The sequence below is a fragment of the Scylla paramamosain genome, chromosome 36, assembly GCF_035594125.1.
Source record: "Scylla paramamosain isolate STU-SP2022 chromosome 36, ASM3559412v1, whole genome shotgun sequence".
Lineage (NCBI taxonomy): Eukaryota > Metazoa > Arthropoda > Malacostraca > Decapoda > Portunidae > Scylla > Scylla paramamosain.
The window spans coordinates 11,016,187-11,039,952 of NC_087186.1; the positions used below are offsets into that span (position 1 = coordinate 11,016,187).

Consider the following 23,766-nt stretch of genomic DNA (forward strand, 5'->3'; position numbering starts at 1 on the left):
AGAGAGAGAGAGAGAGAGAGAGACTTCCTACAACCTGAAAAGATAATTAGAATTCACAAAGTAAAGTTCTTTCCAATGATGGCTAAGTAAACATTTCAATACCCATTAATTTGATATTGGAGGCAAGACAAATCTAATAATGGTGAGAAAAAGTCAAGTATTCTTATCTTTCTATCTAATTCTCTCTCTCTCTTGCCAGGAGGTAAAATGTGTGTGTGTGTGTGTGTGTGTGTGTTGGATGAGTTGTCCACACAGATACATAGATGAGAGGAGGTAAAGATTATATTTCAATGTAAAATATGCAAAACATTTATTCACTTCAGAGTATATGTATAAATGTCTCTGGCAAGCCATACATGTCCCATTAAGGCAGAGAAGTGTTGCCTTACCCTGTACAACCTTTGGGTGGTGGGCAGTCTATGCAGGACCTCATCTGGGTAAATTCACCTTAAATGTTCCTCTAAAAATAACTAACATGTAAAATAAATGTAATATGATGAAAAAGTAATGAATAAATAGGTTTTTCTATTCATTTCAATTTATATTGTACAACCAGTTATCAGTTTTTTGGGCAACTTCTTGACAGGGAAGGAAAGGACATGAATCTCAATCCATAGTCCAACAATTAAGTTTATCTGCTGTTTTACTCTACCCCCCACACAGAGATGTACGTGATGTTGGCTTTTCTATGTAGTCTTGTATATACAAACATATATATATATATATATATATATATATATATATATATATATATATATATATATATATATATATATATATTAAAATTTTACAATGTAGATTGCAATGGAGTATTAGAGTCAACCATAAGAGCTTCAATTCAACTCATATAAAATTGTTTATCTATGTAAGTCTTGCTAAAATGCTATAGTCAAAGCCTTATGATGTCAACTTTGCTAAAAACAGTCTTATACAGTGTCAAGCAACATCTGAATTAGAAAAAACTTCCATTTGATTTTTTTTTTTTTCAAATGATCTTGTAACACAGGCAACCAGGAAAACTTAAAGTTATGCCTGCCTGCTATCCACACACCATTCCCAAGATTAAAGTTTTTGAGTCTGAACAAGTACTGAACTTGCATCTAAACCACTAAAGTTGTGATATGATACAACCAGGCAGCAGGATGAAGTCACAACAGAGCTGCAGTCAAGGAGAGCAAGGAACATACACATCCCATGACCCTGAGGGAGTTGTTCACCAGACACAGCACCACCTCCCCTCCAGTGCTGCTACAGGGCATGTGTTCCCAAGACCAGGCACACTAAGGCCCAAGTGCAGCACAATGTACAACCATTCTCAGATGCTACTTTTTTTCACATAAAGAAGGGAATTACAATTACAAATAAAAAATAAATTCTATCTATAATGAATGACTACTTTCTGATTTTTCATATTTCACTCACATACACACAGAGAAAAAAATTCAGGACTGGATTTATATGATGTTGAAGACTCAATATTGCTACGTATTGGTTTAAACAGACACTAGAGAAGTCTCATTACCCTGATGTTCACACAAACACTGATGGCACCACTACCTATTGATGCAGCAGCAGTGCTTATTAAGTCATTCAAAAGTTCTCAGCTCACCCAGAAAAGTCACAAGAGTAGCATATCATTATACATCACTTCTCAACACTACCTTGACTCCAGTACACTCAGTCTGCCAATGTTCAAGCACTATTATTCCACCATGAACATGAGCTTTACTGGCAGCATACTTTGTGAGTGAGGCCAAAAACTTCTAAATGGCCTTCACATACTTCTCATCAACCTGTGCCAATGTAATGCATCGTGAGAACTTTGTGCTAGACAGATATGCTGCCTTCCCTGAACTTTGTGCTGCCAATCAGAACATTGACCAGGACAGAGTGACCTTCTGCATGGAGTTTCTGGACTTCTTTTAGCTTACTTTTGATGTCGTCGTTGCGGCCAATGAGGACGCCTTTAGCACCAAGTCCCTCTGCTGATGTGTGGTAGTCGCAGTGCTAAAAATGATAAATAAGCATTAATATTATTGTTTAATTACTCATAACAAAAAGTACTTCACTCATCAACTTCTAATCATGCAGTAAAAGGTTGTGCACAATATCTCTTCATCTGGGTTTTGAAAAGACTAAAATTCCTCTCCCACTCTACAAATTGTCTCATCATAGGAATAAAGAATCAAAGTATAATCTTTATTTCCCTCACTCTGTGCCTTTTCAGACACCTTTCATGATATGCAGGATATATAGACACCTACTTAAAGCTTTATGTCTTGTGCCTGACTATATGACTGACAACAGAGGCTGACTGCAGCACAGGAAGTGTGGAAGTCATCACATCCTTGGTTTTTAAATATATATAAACATTACCTCTTTAGCAGTGCTGTTTCAAAGTTCCCTACAGAAGCATAAAACATTTCCCTGACTATATCCTGAGGTACACAAGCAGCAAACCAGACAACTAACCGCCAGGTCACAGCCAACACTGGAGCCAAACATGGGCTTTTGCTCTCGGGCGATCTGAGTCCATCCGGCATCATTGCCCACCAGAGCAATGACTGGAGTCTTGTGCCGTGTGTACGTGTCAAACTCTGCAAGGGAGTAACCCAGCGACCCATCTCCGTATATGATCCAGATCTGAAACACAAGTATGTATAATTTTATTTAATCCTTTCACTGTGATATGAAACCATTAACAGCACTAGAAGTAAAGCATGAAACCTTGATATGCATCTACAAGAAGAGAGGAGAGAGAGAGAGAGAGAGAGAGAGAGAGAGAGAGAGAGAGAGAGAGAGAGAGAGAGAGAGAGAGAGAGAGAGAGAGAGAGAGAGAGAGAGAGAGAGAGAGAGAGAGAGAGAGAGAGAGAGAGAGAGAGAAAGGATTAAAAGAATAGATTTTTCAACTGTAGTAAATGACTGGAAGTGGCTGTAGAACAAGTAAGATGTCTCAGAGTGGTTAGTAATTAATGAAAGATGTACTAAAGAGCAGTGAAAGAGTTAAATATGATGTAGCAAGTACAAAAAAGCAAATTACTACAAATTCAAAGGCTTTACTTGAACAAAATTACAAGAAAACCAGATCTTCAATTCAACTTGCCTCTGAATCTGGCCGGCACAGCTTGGCACCCAGCGCAAACCCTCCACCCACTCCCAGTGTACCAAACGCTCCAGGGTCAAGCCACGTCAAGGGGCCTCGTGGTCTGCAAGCCACATCAGAAAATTTCTCACCTTTTCTCTCTGACTAATGGGAATTATCTTCAAAATTAAGCAAAATATAAGCAAAGTACACGTCTTGGAATAAGTGGTGAGGAGTCACCTTAGAATGTAGGCAGCAGTGGCCACAAAGTCCCCTCCATCAGCCACCAGCACTGCATTGGAAGGTAACAGTTCCTCCAGCTCAGTGAACACCTTCATGGGATTTAGGTGAACTTCTGTTGGTTCTTCTGCCATCTGCAGAAAACAATATAATTAAGAGAATAGATATTTTAATAACAGTCCAAAAGTTTCTGCCAAAGAGGACGACGAATCAGTCTCAATATAGAAGTAACAATTGATATCAATGGCGTAAGACTTAATTAAGCTAATGAATAGAAAAGAAAGCAGTCAAGTACCTTCACATTGGCCACCTCCTTTGTCTCATCCCTCTCCCTAAGTGTTGACAGCCACTCAGCATCACACTGATAACCAGCAAGACATGCTGAAAGATCTCTGAGGAAGGTTCCCACGTCTCCCAGGACTGCCACGCTGGGCTTCCAGAACATGTCTGAATTCTGGAAAAAACAGATAGAAGTAAGCTTTGGTTATGCAAGAAAGTGTGGTCGATAAACAATGATGCAGTTTTCTTAGTAAAAAATAAAGTATTCAATGAGGTTTGGGAGTGTGGAAATGAATATTAACACAAGCCCTCTACTGTGTCCATCAAATAACAATAAATAAATAAAAAAATGGAGAGAGGATTCTATAAGACTTAATATGAAACTTTAAACTTAATTATGTAACTTTAAAATGATGTGATACTTGACGCAGGCCATGAGTGTCTGGCAAAAGATTAAAGTACACCTAACAGGCTCAAAGATCTTATTAGCCATCAAGTACAGCAACTCCAATCCTCCCAAAGTCCAGTCTTCATAAACAAAAATAAACAGCACAGTGCCTTGTACAGTTCCTCTTTGTTCCTGTTAACGGCAATGATCTTGGCCTGCCGCCCCAACACTCGGCCATAGGACAACCTGAAGTCACACACAGCGCCAGCAAGGATAATCACGTCAGCTTCCTTCAGAGCGTCTCTCCTGCGTTGCCTCATCTGTATAGCACTCTTCCGTCCTGCAGGCACAAGGGGGGGCCAATGAACCATAAATTTTTCATAAGTATCCTGAAATAGTTTTGCCTGACCTACCATATTTGCTACAAAAAGAATACATACTTAGTGATACTGAAGAATACTTATAGTTAGGCATTGGGACACAAAAAAGGAAGAAGAAAATGGCTCACTGAGGTGCCAATCCCTAAAGAGAAAGATACAGATTAACCAATCCAGAGGTAACAACAAAAATTATCAAAAAATTGTGGGATATCATTAAAGGATTCAGGTTCATCAATCACTCCATCATACAAATTGTCAGTAAAGCTCCCAAAATTTCATCTTAGGAAGGTTATGCACGTTACCACTCACCCAGCAGGCCCCGAGACATGCCTCCCAGGAAGCAAGGGATGCCAAGGTTCTCCAAGGAACGACGCAGGTCCTCCACAGGGGTGGGTGGGAGAGTGGCCTGACTCCCAAGCAGGATCACCGGCTTCTTGCTACGGGACACAATCTCCACACACTGATTCACTATGGAGGACACAAACACAGGCAAGATTTAGTGAAGAGAAGATATAATAATGGTGCATGGTACATAATGATTTGATGTACTCTTTTGGTCTGTGATGAGCTTTTATCTATTAATTATTAATGAATACACTGCATGATCCACTTACTACAGCTATTTCAAGCTTTCAAGCATACATAACACACAGCATCACTAAGCATTCTAAGAGGAAAAAAAAAAAAAAAAAAAAAAAAAAAAAAAAAAAATATATATATATATATATATATATATATATATATATATATATATATATATATATATATATATATATATATATATATATATATATATATATATATATATATATATACACCAATAATAAAAACTGAAAATACTTAACCTGAATCATCTAAAATTATCCAAATTTCTGCACTAGCCATGAATAAGGCAGGTCAATCCTTACTCCTTTGAGATTATACGATTTCCTCACTAGCCAAGAATAAGCCAGGAAGATCCTTACCTACATCAGGAGAGACAAATGGAATGTTGACCTTGAGTGGCTTTGTGTCCTGAGGGTCCCACGCCCCAGCAAACAGATTGTCCAGATAGTTGCCAAGATACCTGGAAAAAATTACAAGAATGCACCAAGGAAACTCTCAAGGCAATTCTTAAAACTCTAGTGCTGTTACTCTTGGTGGATTGGTGTTAGTTTCTGCAAGTCAAGACTTTCTAACTTGGCTCCCACAAAGCAGGCAAGTCATAACCTACTTCAAGAAATAGGGAAGAATTTCTAAGATCCAAAAGAAACATATGGTACACTCCAATACCTTACCAGTTGACTATTCTTTGCATGATAGACTTGCCCCCCTGCTTCACTCCTATCTCCTTGGACACCATGTGGTAAGGATACAGCACGTCAATGGGGAACTCAATGAACACTGGTCCTGTAAACACACACAACATGAATGTGAAGTATAGAGACCCTTAATGGTTTCAAGTGTTTCCATGTAAATAGCTTGAACAATGAAACACTAAGAATATATTTTATAGGAGAATTTTCTGGTTTTCTGATATCCAGCTACCTTAAATGTTAAAAAAAATTATCACTTTCAAATATGACCCCATACAGCACCACAACTAACTCATATTTCATTCCTCCACCTTTACTTGACATATTAAATCTGTCATACACACTTTCATTACTTTTGCCACTAATTTTTTCACATAGGCATTTCTCAAATAACTCAAACACTTGGATCCTTGACATTTTTTTGTTCTACACTCATGCAATGAATGCCATAAAAGATTTGTTCTATCCAGTCATCTAATAAACATGGACAGTCTAACAACAGATCAACAAGGCACTGACCAGGGGTACCAGACTGTGCCTCCTGCAGTGCTCTCAATACTGTTGGCACAATATTCCTCACACAAGTCACTGTGACACATAATTTACAAAGTGGCTTGAAGAGTGACATCTGATCTATGTCCTGCAATGCACCACGGCCCTTCAGTATGGATGCTGAGGCACCTCCTGTTGAAATAAATGATAAATAAATAAAGACATATTTGAAAAATGCTGTGGTAACATTCCAAGCAGCCTAATCAATGAACAGTGACAAGAACCTGCAATTTACAATTCTGCAATATTGTTTTAGGGAAAGAAAGTCTCACCAATGAGAAGTACAGGACTTTGTGCCATCTGAGCATTCTTGATGGCAGTGACAGCATTGGTTAGCCCTGGGCCGGCTGTGACTGCCACCACACCCACTGTCCCAGACATGCGTGCCACAGCATCAGCTGCAAATGCTGCTGCTGCCTGGAATTTGAAACAGCACACACCTTAGTCCAAATTATGACATTTGGCCTCAGATTTTTTTTTTCATGCTACTGGCCTTCTTCGAGTAGCACCCAGAAAAGGCTTGTTGCCACTAGTTACTCAAGTTGATATGTATTAAAGCATCAAAGACAGCCAAATTTTACCTCATGACGGGTGTCAACAATCTGGATACCGAGCTTCTCTGCAGCAACCAGGATGGGGGAGATGTGGCCCCCAGGCAGGGTGAAGATGTGACGCACCCCATGAGACTTCAGCACCTCGGCCACCAACTCCCCACCGTGACGCTTGCTGTCCTTTTCCACCTGAAGGGGTTAGGGATACTGAATATGAAAACATGATTCATTAAATACATCAATTTTTGGTGCTCTAGAGATCACATAAGAAGTTCAGACATCAGACATTTATTTCTAACTTCAATGTTTTGTGACTGCAGAATCTCTCTCTCTCTCTCTACTTTGGCAATGATCATAGCAACACTGCAAAGTTGGATTATGAGTGCTTGTCTCAAAGTGTGAATGATACTTAACTTTCTATAACAAAAACAACTCTTACTGTCAAGAAAAAATATGTAAAGCACACACAAAATAACAAAGTGCTTGGCATTGCCTTACTGGGTGCATCCAGATGAAGGGAAGGTTGAAGATCTTGAGGAGAGCAGCAATGCCCATGCCAAAGAGTGTGGTGGTGCAGAAAATTGCCACCAACTCCATCAGATAGTCATTCATCTTGGTGGTCTGTCCTTCACAGCAACTATAAAAAGATTAACAAATGTAAATTTAATACAGTTAAATAAGAGATAAGTAAGCATTTATTTATTTATTTATTTACTAGTTATGACACCCTGGGAAAAGCTAGTGCTATCCCAAATGTGTCTATTTTTTTTTTTTCAAGTTGACCAAAAGCAGATGTCATTCTATTTTTATTGTTAAGAGCATAAACATATAAGAAAATAAGGGAAGCTGGAAGAAGCCACCAGGCCTACACATGGCAGCCCCAGCATGAAACTTACCTAAATCTTTCCACCTATCATCCTCATTCATAAATTTATCTAATCTTTTAAAGCTCCCTAATGACTCAGCACACTAACAATCTGATTACTGAGTCTATTTTATTCATTTAATTCTCTTTTTAGAATCTTTATTGTAAAGAGAGTACCAGGGAGTGAAGTGAGCAGTTAGGTTACTTAGGTTATGATTTACTGCTCTAAAAAAACTGCACTCTTAACTGTTTAGTCACAAATAGATTGCTAAGTGTCTTGGTGTGGCAGCCATAGGGTACAAATACACCATGCTTGTATCTGCTGGTTCAGCATTAAATAACTCAGTCTGTGCGCCAAACCCTTAAGTAATATTGCTTTCCTGTCTGGTGTACCTGCAGACTTGAGCTACCTTCATATTTCATACACTAACTTAGCCTATCCAAAACCCTAGCTAATGTTACTTCTAATGGACTATGCTTCTTATTCAATACTCCCCATCCCCAAAAATCTAGGGGGCCCTGAGTAAAATTGGGTTTTATGGGTGGGGGAGAATTAAATTGAGTAAAGTGGGTTGCAGAGAACAAGAAAAAAAAAAGTTATGTGAAAAAAAAAAAAAAAATCAATGAAACAACATAAATTGGATGAAACTGAAAATTAACCACAAAACTGCTTCCAATGGAATGGCATACCTTCACTTGAGCTACCTTAGTATTTCACAGGCTAACCTAACTTAACCAAACCAACGATACTTTACACAGACTGACATACGGACCTGAGATACGTATCTTAGTATTTCAGAAATTAACCTAACCGAATCAAACCCTCCTGGCATTTCCAATAGACTACCATACTACTCATTTAAGCTTATATTTCACAGGCAACTTCCTCTACTTGCTTGACTGGGGTAGAGTAACAGAATAGCCTGCCGGGGGAATAAGCCAGACGGGTATTATGCATCACAGATTAGATGTGCTGTGGGCCTGACTGTCACCGTGAAACACATATACACGCACACACCAACACACTAACACAGACACAGCCACACTAACTTATAGACCTCCACTGACACATACACACACACATACAGGTCACACAAGTCCCCAGTCCTTACCCAGCGGCAAGGCGAAGGCGGCCACTACCGGGAGATGCTGGCTGGCTGGCTGAGGGCTGAGTGAGCGAGGCAGCAGTGACCAGTGACCCTGAGCCTCGCCAGTCAAAGGTGCCCCCAAGCCACACTGATCAACATGCCATCTGTGATAAGGAGATAAGCAGTATGGGAAAGGAACGCTATCTGGTAACTGCCCACGGCACCACACCAGTCCAGGGCAGCGTTGCCAGATTGTTTTGGCCACATTATCGTACTACACAGGTTGAAATTATTGTACTTCTGGTAAAATTATCGTACATATGTAATTACTCCAAATATTATGCAAAACTGCCACTTTCCAAATACAGCAGAATTTAGGTTATATATATATATATATATATATATATATATATATATATATATATATATATATATATATATATATATATATATATATATAGAGAGAGAGAGAGAGAGAGAGAGAGAGAGAGAGAGAGAGAGAGAGAGAGAGAGAGAGAGAGAGAGAGAGAGAGAGAGAGAGAGAGAGAGAGAGAATCTGCCTGAAATACTAGAATGATCACAAATCACATAAAACCAAAAAAAAAAAAAAAAAAAAAAAAATTGTGGGAGGGTAAATGATATGAACCAATACCTAGAATATAACTTTAATAATTATATTGCGAAACTTACAGATATTTGCTTTTCCAGTATTGCTAGGTAGATTGTAAAAGAAAACATTACAAATGATCACAAAATACACACTGGGAAGAAATATACTAATATACATTCAACACACAGATCAGTGGATATTTATATACAAGATGAGAGCAATCTTTGTATAAAACTAGAAAGTGGGATGCTGTGACAGAGAAACTGGCTGGTATGTTTGTCAGATATATGAGAATGAATAAAAATGAAGATGTGAAAGTAAATCTTATGCATCATCCTTCCTAACCAGTTCAGAGCCAACAATGCTGACCAACAGTCCTTTGCCCAAACATTAACAGCTACAACAGCTTGTGGTTAATTAATACTGGTGCAACATAAGTACAATTACAGTGAGAAGAAATGGTGTTTCTGGGTATTTTCACTACCTGGGTGATCATGTTGTACTGCACTCAAGATTGTATCTCAAAAATATCACATTTGAACTTTGTTGTTTGGGTGCCATAACTCAATTTCCAGTTTCATTCTCCTGATACAATCTCTTGACATTTCTGTTCCCTCATTTTCATTTCTTGGTGGCCCACTAGTACACTTCCCTGTTCATAACTGGGATGGGGAGTTTCTCAGCCACCTGCTGTAAGATTTCTGGGGTCTTCTTTCTCCAGTTGACAATGTCCTTGGAAACTTGGCACCAGTGTTCGCCGTGGTGGGGGTCAGCAGCCACACACCGCTTCTTAACCTCCTGCATCTGGTCCTCAGTTCCAAAGAGTGTCTCCATCTTGTAGTACCAGGCCCAGGCATCCCCAAGGTCTGGGTCAATCTTCACTGTTTTGTTGAACCACTCTCTGGCTTTAATTTTCTTACCCTCCATCCAGAACATCTTGGCCACTGCCAGCACCACGTGGGCGTCATCTTGGCATCGCTTCAGGGCATCCACACTGCGGCTCTTCCTCTGGGCTGGGTCCTCTAGGAAGACAGCTTGTGCCCAAAGGATACCTGAGGAAGGGCACTCCTGCAAGGCCCCGGGCCATCAGGGCACGACTCACCTCCCGCTGGCCGGCTCGCAGCTCCAGGCGGACAGCCAGCAGCCACAGCTCCTCATTCATGGGGTTCCTGACACGGGACTTCTCCAACGTGGCCCGAGCTGTGACCAGCTTGCCCTGCCGCTCCTCAAGGTTGGCAAGCAGCCGCCACAGTGGGATGGATGATGAGCACCGCTTGACGGCATCCCTGTACACTTCCCAAGCATCTTCTATTTTGCCCTGCTGCTCCAGGATCTGGCCCTTCATCATCCACAGCTTGGCAAAGTCACCCACCTCCTTGATGCCCTCATCCAGCAGGTTCTTGGCCACCTCCAGATTGCCAAGAGCCCACTCCAGGTGAGCTGACTTCATCATCACCTTGGGTGTGGCAGCCTGAGACCGGGCCTTAGCCAGCAGCCGCCTGGCTCGCTCATATTCATTGTTCTCTGACTCTAGTTTGACGGCAGCCAGCCAGATCTCCTCGGAGTTGGGATTTGCTTTGAAGGCAAGAGCCAAGATGGACCGAGCAGCTGGGACGTCCCCAGCCAACCACTTAGACTTGGCTCCCATGAGCCAAAGTGTCTCTTCCTGAGGACAATGGGTGACAGCTTGCTGCAACAGAGTCTCTAGAGACTCTCTGGTGCCATGACTCCGCTCAAAATGGGCAGCAGCCAGCCACACAGACTTCTTCTTGGGGAAGATTGAGAGAGCATGGCCATAAATGGCCCTGGCACACTCATAGGCCCCCTGGGTGGCACAGCTGTCAGCATCTTCCATCCAAGTGTGCTTGCGGTCCTCGTCTTCAACCCCATGACCAATAATATTTCGGATGATGCACTGGCAGGTAAGCACAGCCCCGGCATGCTCTGCCTCCATGGCATCCTTGATCCAGAAGTCCCTGTTGATGTCCACCATGTTGGCCTGCAGGGTGGAGATTGCCCTCTCCACAATCTTTCCCACCAGTGTGTCATTGCCATTGGCTTCTTCCAGCTTGGCAGCAGTGATCCAGATTTGTCGGTCTTTGGGGTTGTTCTCTCGGGCCTTGTTGAGAACCTTCCTGGCATTCTCATACACTTCCAGGCGGGCCAGGGCCAGCCAGAGATCCACAGAGGTAGGACAGCACTCCACTGCTCTACTCAGGAGGATCTTGGCATCCTCTTCCTCTTCTAATTCTACAGCAAGTTTCCACAGCAGCTCAGAGTTAGGGATCTGCTCCAGAGCTTTGCGGTAAACACGCTTCTTGGCTTTGAGCTCAAGTTCGAGGTCAGCAGCCTTGATCCAAAGCCTTGGGGAATATGGAAGTGTCTGGACAGCCTGAGCTATCACTGCCCTTGCCATGTCAGGAGGCTGCAGTCTGGCTGCCTCTAGCCACACATCCTCAGACTTGGGACACATCTCACAACCCTTCATGACCAAGTTACGTGCAGACTGGATCTTACCAGTTACCTCCTCCAGACGAGCCGAGGCAATCCAGGCAGGTGGGTGGTTAGGATTTGTCTCCCGCACAGACTTGAGGAGCAGCCGAGCCTTCTTGACATCATTGATATCCCCACCATACTGGGGGATCATACTCTGGAGATCTGTCAGGTAGCCTTTGGGATCCACCACTGTCTGTCCTCCCACTGCATCTGAGACCTGGTTCAGCCTCATTCCCATCAGGGTGTTACGAGCCTGACCTATTTTCCGCAGGTCAAGGTCGCCGCTGGGGGTCAGCATGCCTGGGGTGGAAGTTCCGGGCATCATGGAGGCCAGACCAGAGCCAGGGTCAATGGTGGTTACATTTTCACCTCCCAAGTTGTGGCTGAGAACACTGTCAGGCAACGGAGTGAAGCGTTCTGGCCTGGGGTTCCTTTGCTTGCGGTTCCTGGCGTCTCCAACTTCTGGGATGGAGCTCCACTCATTCTCTGAGACACCGGCCAACTCGCGCTTCAGGTCAGTAAACATCTGCTGGATTTTTGGGCGTTCCTGACGGTAATTCTCCAGCTCTGCCTTGAGGCGCATCTCTCGGTACTCCCGCCGCTTCTCGTCCATCCGCTTGTCTATTTCATCGTATATGGCGTCGGCTTCCTCGTCATCCTTGTCATAGGGATCCTTGCTGCATAGCGACCCACCGTACCCATTGAACTGGAAGAGAAAACATGCAAGGTGAGGGTACTGGTATTTTCTGGTAGTTTTCCCTGTTCTACATAAAAATGATACACTTTTCTACATGTGATATTGAAGGAAGCTTGTAAAAATGACATTTGTCTTGTAATAAATGGCAAGTTTTCTACATTATAACTTTATGGTGTTTCTTTATATAAATTTGGACAACTAAGATTCAGATTCTTATCATTATTTTCATTCTAAAAATGAATTGGAGTGAATTATAACATGGAATTAACTTTTGGAACCATGGAATTGATTCTCCACCTCGTCATAGTTAGCATCATTGAGATCTTCATCGTCATCATCTTCCTTTTTCTTGCGTTTGTTTGGCGGTGCATGTCTGTCATCAGAGACATCGTTGGCATCACGCGCTGGACCAATGTCAGACCGAGTGGTGAAGCCTGTGGCACTGGAACAGACAGGCAAACAAATGTAATATAATAATGCAAGGGAAAAACCCAGATTAACTAGCTATTTGGAAAGATACATGTCATAAGTATAGTTTTTACCTAGTATATTAATTGAAAAAAAAAAATATATAAATAAAAATAATAATAATAATAAGTTAAAGTAAATTCTGCTCGTGTATTACAAAACAATACATTTCATGGTTCAGTGTTGTCTACATTTCATGGTTCAGTGTTAAGTCTCACTATTCATACACCTACTCTAAGACAGAGTCCACCAGTGCATGGCCATTTCACACATTTAGTTCGGCTAGAATAAACTAGATTAGATTAGCTTGGTTAGATTAGATAATGTTGTTGCATATATTGATTTTAACAATTATGGGCGCAGCCACAGTAACAGTTATTTAGGTATAATATAAATTACACAATTACCACAACTACTACTAATACTCCCAGCACTTACCCTCGGCCCACACCCGCCACGTAGCCCAGCGGCGCGGGCATGCCGATAAAATTCTTTTTATTCTTGTTGAGGAGAGCTGCTGGAGGTGCCGTCATCTTGCTGGCTTCCTTTAGGCACCAGGGACACAGAAAAAGATAAAAGTCGTGGACGCTGGAGCGGCGTGCCTAGCAATCTCTTCGTGACGTCACACGTAAACAAAACAAAACGTTGACATTTTTGCCATATTTTCTACAGCTCTACTTTCATCACTGTAAGTCAATAAAATACTCTAATAATTTTTATTTGCCACGTATATGTACATGGAGTATGTATATAATAATGACATATTTCTTTATATAGATTTTCGGAAATAGAAAGCGATATAATTTTAAGGATAACTAATATATTTTTGATTCTATTATAATTACACATTCAAAGTTTACTGTCATAAGAAGCATTTCAGTATTGTTCTATGGCACTAACAGTCTAAATGTGCAATCACTAAGAGAATATTAACTTTCATATCTAGGAGTACGAGTCACTTTCTCCTCTTTGAAACTAACTTATCCCTATCTTTGTCAACAGTAATCACTCCCCCCCCTCTCTCTCTCTCTCTCTCTCTCTCTCTCTCTCTCTCTCTCTCTCTCTCTCTCTCTCTCTCGGCGTTATAGTACCCTGCAAATCACATACATAAACATAAGTTACACAGCCGCTGCAAGGAAAAAAGGTCCAGGCCATTATAAAAACAATACTTGAGGATTTCGTGATAAAGTTCCTGGATCGATAATGTAAAATATCCAAGTAATATGAGCAAGATGGCTACAGCTGTCAGCTTACTGTCATGGACTTGAGAGAGAGAGAGAGAGAGAGAGAGAGAGAGAGAGAGAGAGAGAGAGAGAGAGAGATAAATTCATCCGTCTCAATAGATTAACCAGTGTTATAGTCTGGTTATATATAGAAGAGCATGAGGATGAGGGGAAACAGAAATAGGAGGAAGAGGAGGAGGAGGAGGAGGAGGAGGAAAAGAAGAAAAAAACAATAGAAAGAAACAAAAGAACAGCAAAGAATCAGTCAAACAAAAGACAACGGATATTGAACGAAATGAAACAAGAAACCTTTTGTTCCGGTAGATACTTCTCTCTCTCTCTCTCTCTCTCTCTCTCTCTCTCTCTCTCTCTCTCTCTCTCTCTCTCTCAATATAAACCCAAATACAAGAACCATCCTCCCCCTTTCTGATATGAGAGGAAAATAAGGAGAGAGAGAGAGAGAGAGAGAGAGAGAGAGAGAGAGAGAGAGAGAGAGAGAGAGAGAGAGAGAGAGAGAGAGGTGGGGTGGGGGGTTATTGTGAAGATAATAACAGCGTAGAAGTAATGAGAGAGAGAGAGAGAGAGAGAGAGAGAGAGAGAGAGAGAGAGAGAGAGAGAGAGAGAGAGAGAGAGAGAGAGAGAGAGAGAGGGGGGTGGGTGGGATGGAGGGGGACGGGATATTGTGAGGAAGAATAATTTCTCTCTCTCTCTCTCTCTCTCTCTCTCTCTCTCTCTCTCTCTCTCTCTCTGAAGAAGGAAGAACAGTGAAAGTAGTAGCAGTAGAAGCAGTAATAGCAATAGTAACAATAACAATAACACTATAGTAAGCAATTATCTCTCATTATAGACATAGTGAAAACTTTAAAATTCCTGCAATCGTCTCTGCTAGGGAGGGAGAGGCGGAGGAGGGAGAGTGGCGAAGAAGGGAGAAGAACTTAAGGAATCATACGCAGAAATTAAACAAGGAAAGTGAGCTCTGATAATTAATGAAATGAACCTGTAATTTTTCTCTTTCTGTTCTCTTTCTCCTGACATTAAAAAAAAAAAGAAAAAAGAAAATGGATTCTACAAATTTATTAGCCTCTAGCGGAAGTTTTTGGGGTTTTCATGGAAAGGTACAAATAGAAAAATAATAAATAAAAACTCGAAGGAAAGATAAAGAATTGTAAGAAAGTAAACGCATTAAAGAAAAGATAAAAAAGGGAACAGAAGAACGAAGATGACACAAGAATAATAAAGAAGGGAATTAAAAAAAAAACGAAAATAAATAGCAAATAAGATAAACATGAGAGAAAAGGCGAATGCGACGGATAAAAGAAGCCAAAAGATATCTCTGAAAGCCAGGAAGAGAAGAGGAGGAGGAGGAGGAATAAGAGGAAGAAGAGAAAGGAAGAGGGAGATACGGTTACGTCTTCACAATGCAGGAATACGTAAAAAAAGGCATCAAGAGAGAGAGAGAGAGAGAGAGAGAGAGAGAGAGAGAGAGAGAGAGAGAGAGAGAGAGAGGAGATGAAAACGAGACGGAATCAAAGAAAACGAAGTAGCGCGGCATCAGACAAGACGAGGAAGCGAGGCGGCGAGAGAGCGGGGAAGCAACGACGGGATTACTTCACGAAAACAGCTTATTTTACCTCTTCCTCTTGGGTGCTGGCGAACCAATGGGTGTCTGAAAGATGGGCCCATGCCTGCCGGGATACCCTAATGCCACAGTTAAGTCCCACATCCATTTTGTAAGGTCTAGTGTTCGTCATAGCCTATTTAGTTTGGGGAACTGACGCTCGAGACTGTTGGTTGGAGAGAGAGAGAGAGAGAAACGCAATAAATATACTTTTGATTTACAGCATCGCGTGCCTTAGGAAAACTATGTGTCAATGCCTTTCTGCAAATGGTCGAGAGGGTTTCCTTTTGCCAACCCAGACGACAGTAGGCGATCAAACTCCCTCTCAGGACTTAAAGGAAACAAGAGGCATTCAGCGTCGAGAAATGGAGGAAGGAGAGAGAGAAGACGGAGCGGAGGTGAAGGAAGGAGATAAAAGGAGAGGCAAAGGAGGGGGAAGGAACACGGAGAAAGAACAAATAATGGCAGGAGGAAGAAGGAGGAAGGAAGAATGACAAACTGAGAGAGAGAGAGAGAGAGAGAGAGAGAGAGAGAGAGAGAGAGATCACGTGGAGGTAAACATACTATTTCGTAATCGACGTTCACAAACTGCGCGCGCAATACGCGGATAAATCACGCGTTTCCATTCGCTCCCTGATTGGATAATGATGAAGCAGCGGCGCACTCATTGTTTCCAGATCACGAAAACGCGCTGGACCAAGAACCGAGGGTGCCTTTCAGAAGTCTTCCATCAAATCCCCTTCAATACCTTATCTTAAAGAGTTGGAACCCACTCCTGCCTTTGTGTTTTAGATGCAAATGAAGGCAAATGTACCGTATGAAATTAATACATCTTTTTATACATTTTTAAAATCTCGTATAACTGCATTAGGGATCACGAATAAACAGAGAACAACGGAATGGAATAAAAAAGAGGAGGAGGTAGATAAAGAGGAGACAACAGGAGGGGCGGTGCAAGAAGAGGGATAGATGAACATAAAGAGTGAGGGAGATTAGAGAAGGCTTGATAAAGGGTGTGAGGGAGGTAATGGTGCATGAGAGAGAGAGAGAGAGAGAGAGAGAGAGAGAGAGAGAGAGAGAGAGAGAGAGAGAGAGAGAGAGAGAGAGAGAGAGCAAAATACGCAAAAACAAACATGAAACACAAAGCGATGATAACGCCAACCCAAACCTCTCTCTCTCTCTCTCTCTCTCTCTCTCTCTCTCTCTCTCTCTCTCTCTCTCTCTCTCATCACCAATATATCATTATCATCAGAAGAAAGAGGCGTCGAAAAGAATGACAAGAAAAGGAAGAGAATGGAGGAGTATCAGAGAGAGAGAGAGAGAGAGAGAGAGAGAGAGAGAGAGAGAGAGAGAAGATGGCATTTCACTGCTTTATCCTACAGCGCTAGGAATCGATGGGAAGTGAGGGAATTTACTGCAGGAGTTTATCACGCAAGGATGTGCCGGGCCGTGCAGATGTCTCCTTAAACATTATAAGTGGCGGTAGGACAGTTTTTTTGGGGGGAGAAGAGGACAGAAGAGGACCTCGATTGCCTGGGAAGTGATGGATGCTCGTGTAATGTGCGTGTGTGTGTGTGTCTGTGTGTCTGTGTGTGTCTCTCCGTCTTTGTCTCGCTTGTCGTGTTTCTTTTGATATTTGGTTCAGATTCGTCTGTCTTCTGTTGAGGGATGTTATGTTGATTTTTTAGTTTATTTATTTATTTATTTGTTTATTTTTGTGTGTGTTTGGTTTCGTGTTTTTTTTGGTGTGTGTGTGTGTGTGTGTGTGTGTATATTTGTGTGTGTGTGTGTTCTGAGTATAGGGATATTGTAACCATCTTATGTCTCATTTTTTGCAACGGTGTAACTAAACAGGCGTCTCTTGTACGTATAGTGATGGTATTTCTAAGTCTCAATTTCTTTCAAGCTCTACTGTTACTACTACTACTACTACTACTACTACTACTACTACTACTACTACTACATTTGCAGCACAGAAGAGTAACTTAATACTGCGATTCCGTGAAATATATATGATGGTTATGAAATATTTAGTATGAGCACTCTCTCTCTCTCTCTCTCTCTCTCTCTCTCTCTCTCTCTCTCTCTCTCTCTCTCTCTCTCTCTCTCTCTCTCTCCATATCAAGTTTCTTTTTTTCGATTAGGACAAGTGACTTATGCATGGGAGGGAGAGAGGAGTGTGATGTGTGTGTGTGTAGGAGGAAAAAAGGAGAGGGGAAAAAGAGAGGGAGAGAGAGAGAGAATATATAGTATCCAGTGCCCCTCCTCCCTACCTTCCCTCTCCTTCCCTCCCTTGTAAACACGCACACAAGGAGGGAGATTCTTAAGATTTATATTCAGGGGCCGTGTTCGATATTTACCGCGTGGTGTACGACGGTCAATATTTGCGGGTGAAAACGATACACTTAACGCCACGGAGAGTTAAGGGATCGGGTGTTTTTCGTGATGTATGTGACGTTAATGTGCGTAAATCAAAGTCTAGTTGTTAGTTATGGTTGCAATTTTTGTTTTTTTGTTTGTTTAATTAACGTATTTTTTTGAAGTGATTATTTTTTTTCTTTTTGTATTTTCGTTCTTGATTTTCTTTTATTTATTCATTTACTTATTTTTTGTTTTGTTTTGTAGATAGCTTGAGTATTGTAAATGAAAGATGAAACGAAATGAAATAAAACAATGAAAAATTAAGAAAAAAAGATAATCACATCAAATTAACAAGTAAAGGAAGAAAGAAAGAAAGACGAAAACTATGTCATTTTTCTTTCCTTATCATAATTAGACAAAAAAAAAACAAACTAATATTTCTAATGACTTGTTTACTTTGATGAAGGAGGAGGAGGAGGAGGAGAAGGAAGAAGAAGAGGTGGAGGAAGAAATAAGGAGAGACGAAGAATACAATAACGAACCTCTCTCTCTCTTTCTCTCTCTCTCTTTCTCTCTCTCTCTCTCTGAAAAATTAAACCCAGTAATAATGTTAAGACGCAGATGGCAGGGAACCCTCTCAAGGCTCACATTAACACTCACTTAAAGGTATCGGATCCTCCTCTATTTCATCTATAGTTACCTGCTTCCGGCGAATGAGGGGTGACTCGCAAAAATTCCCAGGTGCTATTGTGCTTATTGGGAACGCGAGATGGTGGTGGTAGTTGTGGTGGTGGTGGTGGTGTTTAAAGGAGGAAAAGTAGTAGTAGTAGTAGTAGTTGTAGTTGTTGTTGTTGTTGTTGTTGTTGTTGTTTTAGTAGTAGTAGTAGTAGTAGGTAGTAAAATAGAAGAACGAAGAAGGAAAAGAAGAAAAGGAGAAGTAGCAGTTGTAGTAGTAGTAGTAGTAGTAGTAGTAGTAGTAGTAGTAGTAGTAGTAGTAGTAGTAGTAGTAGTAACAACAAAATAACAATAACAACAAGCAGTAGTAGTAGCAGAAGTAGCAACAGCAACAACAACAACAACAACAACAACAACAACAACAACAACAACAACAACAACAACAGCACTAACAGTAGCAATGAAACAAAAAAACTAGCAACACAAACATCAACACCACCACCACCACTACCACTACGACCACCACCACGACCACCACCACCACCAGCAGTAGTAGTAGCCGTTTCACTAATGCCTGGTATCAATGCAGGCGAGGTCAGGGGGCGGGGAGATGGAGTCAGGGGAGGGGAGAGTGAGAGTACCACACAATTAGCCACAGTAATGCCATAATCTAATCCCTGGAGACGTGGGGGGTATCTGGACTCACATTACCTTACAAATTGCCTCAAATTAGCTTATAGGAGAACTGTATTACACCCTCCCTCTTTCCTTCTTCCCCCCTTTCTCTCGATCCTCATTTTTTTTCATGTCTATCTTCCTTCCTTATGATCTTTATCCCTCTTCTTCTTTCTTTCCCATTCGTATTTTCTCATCTCTCGGCAGTCAAGCCCCTCTCTCTCTCTTTCTCTCTCTTTCTCTCTTCCCCCTTTCTCTCCATTCTTATTTTTTTCTCCCTATCTTCCTTCATTCCGCTATCTATATTGTTTCTCCCTCTTCCTCCTTTTTCCCCTTTCTTACTCTTCCTTCTTATCTCTATCTTCCTTCCTTCATTCCCTTCTCTATATTCTCACGTACTTCTCCCTTTTCTGTCTCCCTTTACCCTCCTGTTCCTCCTCTTCCTATATTATCACGTTCTTCTTCTCTCTCCCTGTCTCCCCTTATTCATCCTTTCCTGCTTCCCTATCGAGGAATTAATGAAAGAAAAAGGTAAAGGAAAATTAATGCTAACAAGAGAAGGAGGAGGAGGAGGAGGAGGAGGAGGAGGAGGAGGAGGAGGAGGAGGAGGAGGAGGAGGAGGAGGAGGAGGAGGAGGAGGAGACAAAAGAAACAGGGAAGAGAAAGAGAATGGTAGACTTGCATGAAACAGATAATAATCCAGAGAGAGAGAGAGAGAGAGAGAGAGAGAGAGAGAGAGAGAGAGAGAGAGAGAGAGAGAGAGAGAGAGAGAGAGAGAGAGAGAGAGAGAGAGAGAGAGCTCGTACAAGGCCTCATCACCTGTGTCTCTCAAGGTAATGACGAAACCAACCATCAAGTTAATGTGTTTCGTTGTTGTGGGAACCTGAAGTGCTTTCTCTCTCTCTCTCTCTCTCTCTCTCTCTCTCTCTCTCTCTCTCTCTCTCTCTCTCTCTCTCTCTCTCTCTCTCTCTGAACAGCATACAGTAGTTATACATATTTCACTGCACCACACACACACACAAACACACACACACAAACACACACACACACACACATCTCAGATACACATGTGACCTTGACCTATAATAACACAGACCTGACCGCCTTACCTGTGATTGGTCAGTAATTAGCTAATCAAACGGTAAATTATTGAAAGAAAGGGAAGAAAGGGAGGCAGGAAGGAAGGATTAGTACACACACACACACACACGTCAAATAGACATCCATACATAAATACATCTCTCTCTCTCTCTCTCTCTCTCTCTCTCTCTCTCTCTCTCTCTCTCTCTCTCTCTCTCTCTCTCTCTCTCTCTCTCTCTCTCGGATTTTTATCTATATCTCATGTAAATCTACAATTTTTCTTTATGTAACAATTAACAGATACAGCACAATGAACTCAATATGACAAGGCGAATCAGCTGGAGGGGAGTGGGCAGTGTAGCTACTTGTGTTCTTATTTAAATGTCCTGTAACTTATAAACCATGGCGTTAAAACCATTAGACTATATAATATTTCCGACTTTTAATGAGTTGATCTTTCATTTCCGTGAGTATGAGACTGGACATCCCTCACTGGACACCCCCTGTACATACACACAAGTCTACACATGTTTAACACGTGAAATATCTCCGCAGCATTTGTTTTGATCACCGCCCGATCTTACAAATGAGAACACAGTGGATGGACATGAAAAATAGAGTCTTATTTCAACACTTCCCTTTTCACATTGATATGCAAATGAGGGACATCAATGGTATGACGTACGTATGCAAAGCAGGCACACACACACACACACACACACACACACACACACACACACACACACACACACACACACACACACACACACACACACACACACACACACACGTACAGGAACTCAGCAGGGCGTCAAGAAAATAATCAGAAGCGTGCATAGCTCAGCAGGGGGTGTGTGTCTGTGTGTCTGTATGTCTGTCTGTTTGTCTGTATGTCCGCCTGAGGAGAAGGAAATAGATCAATCAGAAGCAGCCAACATTCAGAGGAAGTAATTGTCGGAAAGTGAGGACACAACAAGCCTTGGCAATTGGGACCAATTAGAGAGAGAGAGAGAGAGAGAGAGAGAGAGAGAGAGAGAGAGAGAGAGAGAGAGAGAGAGAGAGAGAGAGAGAGAGAGTAAATAGACAGCCAGACAAACATATAGACAAAAAAACTGACAAATAGATAAAATAAACAAGCAAATTGAAAAAAAATTTGACAGACAGACAGACAGACAGACAGACAGATTAATAGATAGACAGCCAGACAAACAAATAAATAAATAAACATATAAACAAAGAAATACAGACAAACAGACAGACACACAGACAGACACAGACAGACAGACAGACAGACAGTTTACACAAGAAATTCATACCGGCTCAAAATTTGTACATGAAAATACGTCCAAGTTTTGTAAATTGATGCTGAAAATAAAAAAAAATCTTGACGTGTTTCGTAAAATGTAGCGCAGCGTTTTTGTTATCATTCTTTTTTTTCTTTCATATTTTTGTTAGTCCTTTGTCAAATCCTGTTGTTTGTAAAAAGAAAAGGCATACTCTCTCTCTCTCTCTCTCTCTCTCTCTCTCTCTCTCTCTCTCTCTCTCTCTCTCTCTCTCTGGGATGTTCGTTTCAGTGCCAGTGGGAGGAAAGAAGAGAGTGAAGGAGGGAGGAAAGAAAGAAAGGGAAAATGGAGGGAAGAAGGGAGGAGTGGAAGGAGGGAGAGGTGAGGGGAGAGTCGACAAAAGGGAGAGTGAGGGGAAAATTTGTCTCCGTCATCACCACCAAACAACAACAACAATAACAACAACAACAACAGCACCACCACCACCACCACCACCAACAACAACAACAACAACTACTACTACTACTACTACTACTACTACTACTACTACTACTACTACTACTACTACTACTACTACTACTACTACTGCAGAAAAGTAACACAAAGTAACAAAAATTCTGAAACTAGAAACATTTACTGGAACAGAGAGAGAGAGAGAGAGAGAGAGAGAGAGAGAGAGAGAGAGAGAGAGAGAGAGAGAGGTATAGAACACAACTCCCTCGTGCTAAATATACTAATGTCACTTTCTAATTCCCTTCAATCAGCCTTTCCTCTCTCTCTCTCTCTCTCTCTCTCTCTCTCTCTCTCTCTCTCTCTCTCTCTCTCTCTCTCTCTCTCTCTCTCTCCTTCCCCTCAACCCGAGTCCCTCACTATAATTATTCCCCCTCTCCGCTTTCCTCCCCCATACACTTCCCCTTCCGCCTTCTCCCCATTCTCTCTCTCTCTCTCTCTCTCTCTCTCTCTCTCTCTCTCTCTCTCTCTCTCTCTCTCTCTCTCTCTCTCTCTCTCTCTCTCTCTCTCTCTCTACGTGAGTCATCCTTTTCCCCTCCCCTCCCTTCCCCTCTTCTCCCTTCAGACCTTTATGTTCTTTGACCTTTATAGTCTCTCTCTCTCTCTCTCTCTCTCTCTCTCTCTCTCTCTCTCTCTCTCTCTCTCTCTCTCTCTCACCTTTTGCGTGTCTTTGGTCGAAAAAAACAACGAATTCGCAGTGTTTTTCTTCTTAGATTTGAAGGTTAGGTTAAGTTAGGTTAGGTTAAGATAGGTTAGGTTAGGTTAGGTTAGGTTAGGTTAGGTTAAATTAGGTTAGGTTAGGTTAGGTTAAATTAGGTTAGGTTAGGTTAAATTAGGTTAGGTTAGGTTAGGTTAAATTAGGTTAGGTTAGGTTAGGTTAAATTAGGTTAGGTTAGGTTAGGTTAAATTAGGTTAGGTTAGGTTAGGTTAGGTTAGGAGGGTCGACGACTGACTCGACTTTGTTTTGAACGGAGCTGACGATAAATTTTCTTTCTTCCTCTTTCCTTCACTCTCCTTTCCCTGTAGATACATAAACACTTATAAAAAAGAAGAGATTATGGAATTAACCTTTGCCTACTAATTTGCAGACACTGACTATTCCTCGGCAAAATATGACGTGTTTAGTGATGATCCACACAACGAAACAGTGGAATTAATCAACTGAATCCATCCAAACCCAGCCTAAGTTAACCTAGCGCTCTGACGAAGACACTAATATCATTTCAATACCATAAAAAAAGACGATATATAACAGACAAACCAAACCAACAGACCAGAAAGACTAAAAAAACACAATACCTTAAAAAAATAAACAAGACCAAGATCAACCTCAACATTAAACGACTTCTA

The 23,766-nt window shown here is 41.5% G+C and overlaps 2 protein-coding genes across 2 annotated transcripts; both read right to left on the reverse strand.

Moving 5' to 3' along the window:
* Positions 1-293: 293 nt before the first annotated feature.
* LOC135090986 (2-hydroxyacyl-CoA lyase 2-like) lies at positions 294-8,955 on the reverse strand. Its single transcript, XM_063988262.1, has 14 exons — positions 8,745-8,955; positions 7,266-7,404; positions 6,798-6,956; positions 6,489-6,633; positions 6,184-6,348; positions 5,647-5,758; positions 5,335-5,435; positions 4,679-4,837; positions 4,160-4,329; positions 3,618-3,776; positions 3,323-3,456; positions 3,104-3,206; positions 2,473-2,643; positions 294-2,007 (listed from the first exon to the last, which is right to left on the reverse strand). Exons 2-14 carry the CDS (start codon positions 7,377-7,379, stop codon positions 1,828-1,830), a joined length of 1,872 nt encoding a protein of 623 aa, XP_063844332.1. The 5' UTR covers positions 7,380-7,404; positions 8,745-8,955; the 3' UTR covers positions 294-1,827.
* An 872-nt stretch (positions 8,956-9,827) lies between these two features.
* LOC135090987 (pre-mRNA-processing factor 6-like) lies at positions 9,828-13,631 on the reverse strand. The gene is given in 4 exon segments (XM_063988263.1): positions 9,828-10,407; positions 10,409-12,532; positions 12,821-12,965; positions 13,430-13,631. Coding segments are annotated over 4 exon segments (2,802 nt in total). The 5' UTR covers positions 13,525-13,631; the 3' UTR covers positions 9,828-9,969.
* Between the last annotated feature and the right edge of the window lie 10,135 nt (positions 13,632-23,766).

Excerpts from the sequence above, each read along its gene's own strand:
- LOC135090986 (XM_063988262.1), bottom strand. The coding sequence starts at position 7,379 with ATGAATGACTATCTGATGGAGTTGGTGGCAATTTTCTGCACCACCACA. Across the intron at positions 3,777-4,159 it reads ACAAAGAGGAACTGTACAAG|AATTCAGACATGTTCTGGAA; the intron begins GCACTGTGCTGT and ends TGTTTTTTCCAG. Across the intron at positions 3,207-3,322 it reads ACTGCTGCCTACATTCTAAG|ACCACGAGGCCCCTTGACGT; the intron begins GTGACTCCTCAC and ends TGTGGCTTGCAG.